This window comes from Nicotiana tomentosiformis, chromosome 2 (assembly GCF_000390325.3).
Source record: "Nicotiana tomentosiformis chromosome 2, ASM39032v3, whole genome shotgun sequence".
Lineage (NCBI taxonomy): Eukaryota > Viridiplantae > Streptophyta > Magnoliopsida > Solanales > Solanaceae > Nicotiana > Nicotiana tomentosiformis.
Window position 1 is genome coordinate 181,488,953 of NC_090813.1, and position 2,783 is coordinate 181,491,735.

The 2,783-nt window shown below is 37.6% G+C and overlaps 1 protein-coding gene across 1 annotated transcript; it reads left to right on the forward strand.

The window, feature by feature from the left end:
- Nucleotides 1–498: 498 nt before the first annotated feature.
- Nucleotides 499–2,783, forward strand: LOC104121445 (pentatricopeptide repeat-containing protein At5g59600). The gene has a single exon (XM_070196361.1). It carries the CDS (start codon nucleotides 600–602, stop codon nucleotides 2,232–2,234), a length of 1,635 nt encoding a protein of 544 aa, XP_070052462.1. The 5' UTR covers nucleotides 499–599; the 3' UTR covers nucleotides 2,235–2,783.

Below are 2,783 nucleotides of genomic sequence, written 5' to 3' on the forward strand. Positions count from 1 at the left end.
ATATAAATTCTCATTTCCATTTATTACGTAATCTTGCTAAACTAATATGGATTGATAAAATATTAAATGTTAATAAAAAGATGGTTCTCTGTCCAAAATTATAGTCAATATTGATCAGGTCAAGATGTGTGAAGTAGCAAGTTATAACATAATCCTTCAATTTCCGATCATTTTGAGACATAAATCTTTGTATTTGAAAAACACAAAAAAGGACAGACAAACATCCACACATGCATAAGTTGAGTTATATTTCGGCCCAAAAATATGAAATAAGGAACCATTTGGCTTTAAAAAAAGGTATATTACGTAGTAATTCCCTGTTTTAAAAAGATCGGTATTATTTTCTTATTAATCTGTTTAAAAAAGATTTGTACATTCTTATATTTCCTTACTGGGAAGATTTATAATCACACAAATATTATGTCTTATTTAAAATCACAAGTTTTAAACGTTTTACGGTTACACAAATTTTATGATATATTTATTAAATTTTGTGTCAAGCCAAACAAATTAAAACGGAAAGAGTACTTTTCTTCCTCTCAAAACGCAGTTTGTTTGACACAGGGACTTCTAGCCATAGTTATTCAAAGCTAACTAAAATGGTCATTGGAGCCAAAGTGATGACCAGGGTCTCTACGAACCCCATTGTTTATCATTCCTTCAATTGCACATCCGACGTATACACGAAACTCCTCGAAGCCTACGCTCAAATTGGCGCCCTCCAATCAGGCAAAACATTACATGCACATTTGGTTATCAATGGATTGGCTCAAAAAACCCATTTTGCCTCCAAGCTCATTGCTTTTTATGCCAAACGTAAACAGTTACCCCATGCACGTAAACTGTTCGACCAAATTCCCGAATCAAATATTCGCCGTTGGATTGTTCTCATCGGAGCCTATGCTCGACATGGGTTTTATGAGGAAGCAATGAGTGTTTTCTCTGAGATGCAAAGGGAAGGAGTGAAGCCTAATAAGTTTGTTCTTCCCAGTGTTCTCAAAGCCTGCGGACGTTTCAGTGATTTTCGGACGGGGGCGATATTACATGGTGTGATTCTGAAGAATGAGTTTGAATTTGACTCATATGTAGTTAGTGCATTGATAGATATGTATTCAAAGTGTGGTAAAGTTGAGAAGGCGAAAAGGGTATTTTATGGTATGGTGGATAAAGATTTGGTGGCAATGAATGCTTTGGTTTCGGGTTATCTTCAATATGGGATTGTCAATGACGCGTTGGTATTAGTTGAGGAGATGAAAATTCAAGGAATGAAGCCTAATGTGGTGACATATAACACTCTGATCGCGGGATTTTCACAAGAAGATGATCAGGTTCTGGTTTGTAAAGTTATTGAACTGATGCATGATGATGGTCTTGAGCTAGATGTAGTTTCTTGGACTAGTATTATTTCTGGGCTTGTGCAGAATTTTCATAACAGGGAAGCTTTTGGTATGTTTAAGCGAATGTTGGATGTTGGGTTGTGCCCAACTTCAGCTACAGTCAGTAGTATATTGCCTGCTTGTGCAACTGTTGCAGACTTGATGCTTGGTAGGGAGATACATGGTTATACAATGGTGACAGGGATTGAGAAGGATGTATATGTGAAAAGTGCTCTCATAGATATGTATGCAAAATGTGGACTTATATCTGAAGCAAAGGAATTGTTTTCCAAGACATCTGAAAGAAATAGTGTGACGTGGAATTCGATGATTTTTGGCTATGCAAATCATGGGTATTGCAGTGAAGCAATTGAGCTATTCAATCAAATGTTAAGAGAGGAAGAAAGGAAACCAGATCACTTGACTTTCACAGCAGCTCTCACTGCTTGTAGTCATGCTGGAATGGTTCAGTATGGAGAAAGTTTATTCAAAATGATGCAGGATAAATACGCGATTAAGCCAAGATTGGAGCATTTCGCGTGTATGGTGGATCTTTTAGGAAGAGCAGGGAAACTTGATGAGGCCTACAATTTGATTCAGAGCATGCCAATTGAACCTGATTTATTTGTTTGGGGAGCATTTTTAGGAGCATGTAGGCAGCATGGAAATATGGATTTAGCAGAGATTGCAGCTAAACAACTGGCTAAACTTGAACCTGAGAGTGCTGGAAGTAGTGTGTTGCTATCAAGTTTATATGCTGATGCAAGTAAGTGGGCAAATGTTGCAAAGTTGAAAAGGGTGATCAAGAAGAAGAAGCTGAAAAAGTTTCCTGGCTGTAGTTGGGTAGAAGTTGCATAAGTTTTTAGATGGCTAGAGGAGCTGAATGTCAGATATATTTGCCAATGGACATGCCTGGTTTAAATCAAACCACGTTAAAAAAGCTCGGCAAATTTGGTAAACCAGGAAAACCTGCATGAGATGTCCCATATAAAATGAGATTTCTAATCCGAGTCTTAACCAGATTTCTGTCCTTTCATTGTTACGTAAAGCTTTGTCACACATATCAACTGAAAAGCTTACACAGGGCAATAGTTGAAGAGGAAAAGTTGATGCAGATTGCGTTGATGGTAGCAACCACATTAAGAGGATGAAAGTTCTAGAGGCAAAGAACTAGCCTAGAACTAAGGTGTGTGCTAGTTCAAGACGGGGAGAGCACACAGCTAAGGCGTGTGCTCTGTGACTGAAGAGGGGGATGTATGGTCTGAAATCAGAATTTAAAGTTTCTTTCGGATTTTTGGCTACTACTTTGATGCTGCATTGAGCTTCAGAGTCAAGCCTTGTAAATAAAATGTATCAGTAGCCTGGGATTTAACAAATATGTATCAGTAGTACTTTAATGCTGCTTTA

Excerpts from the sequence above, each read along its gene's own strand:
- LOC104121445 (XM_070196361.1), top strand. The coding sequence starts at position 600 with ATGGTCATTGGAGCCAAAGTGATGACCAGGGTCTCTACGAACCCCATT.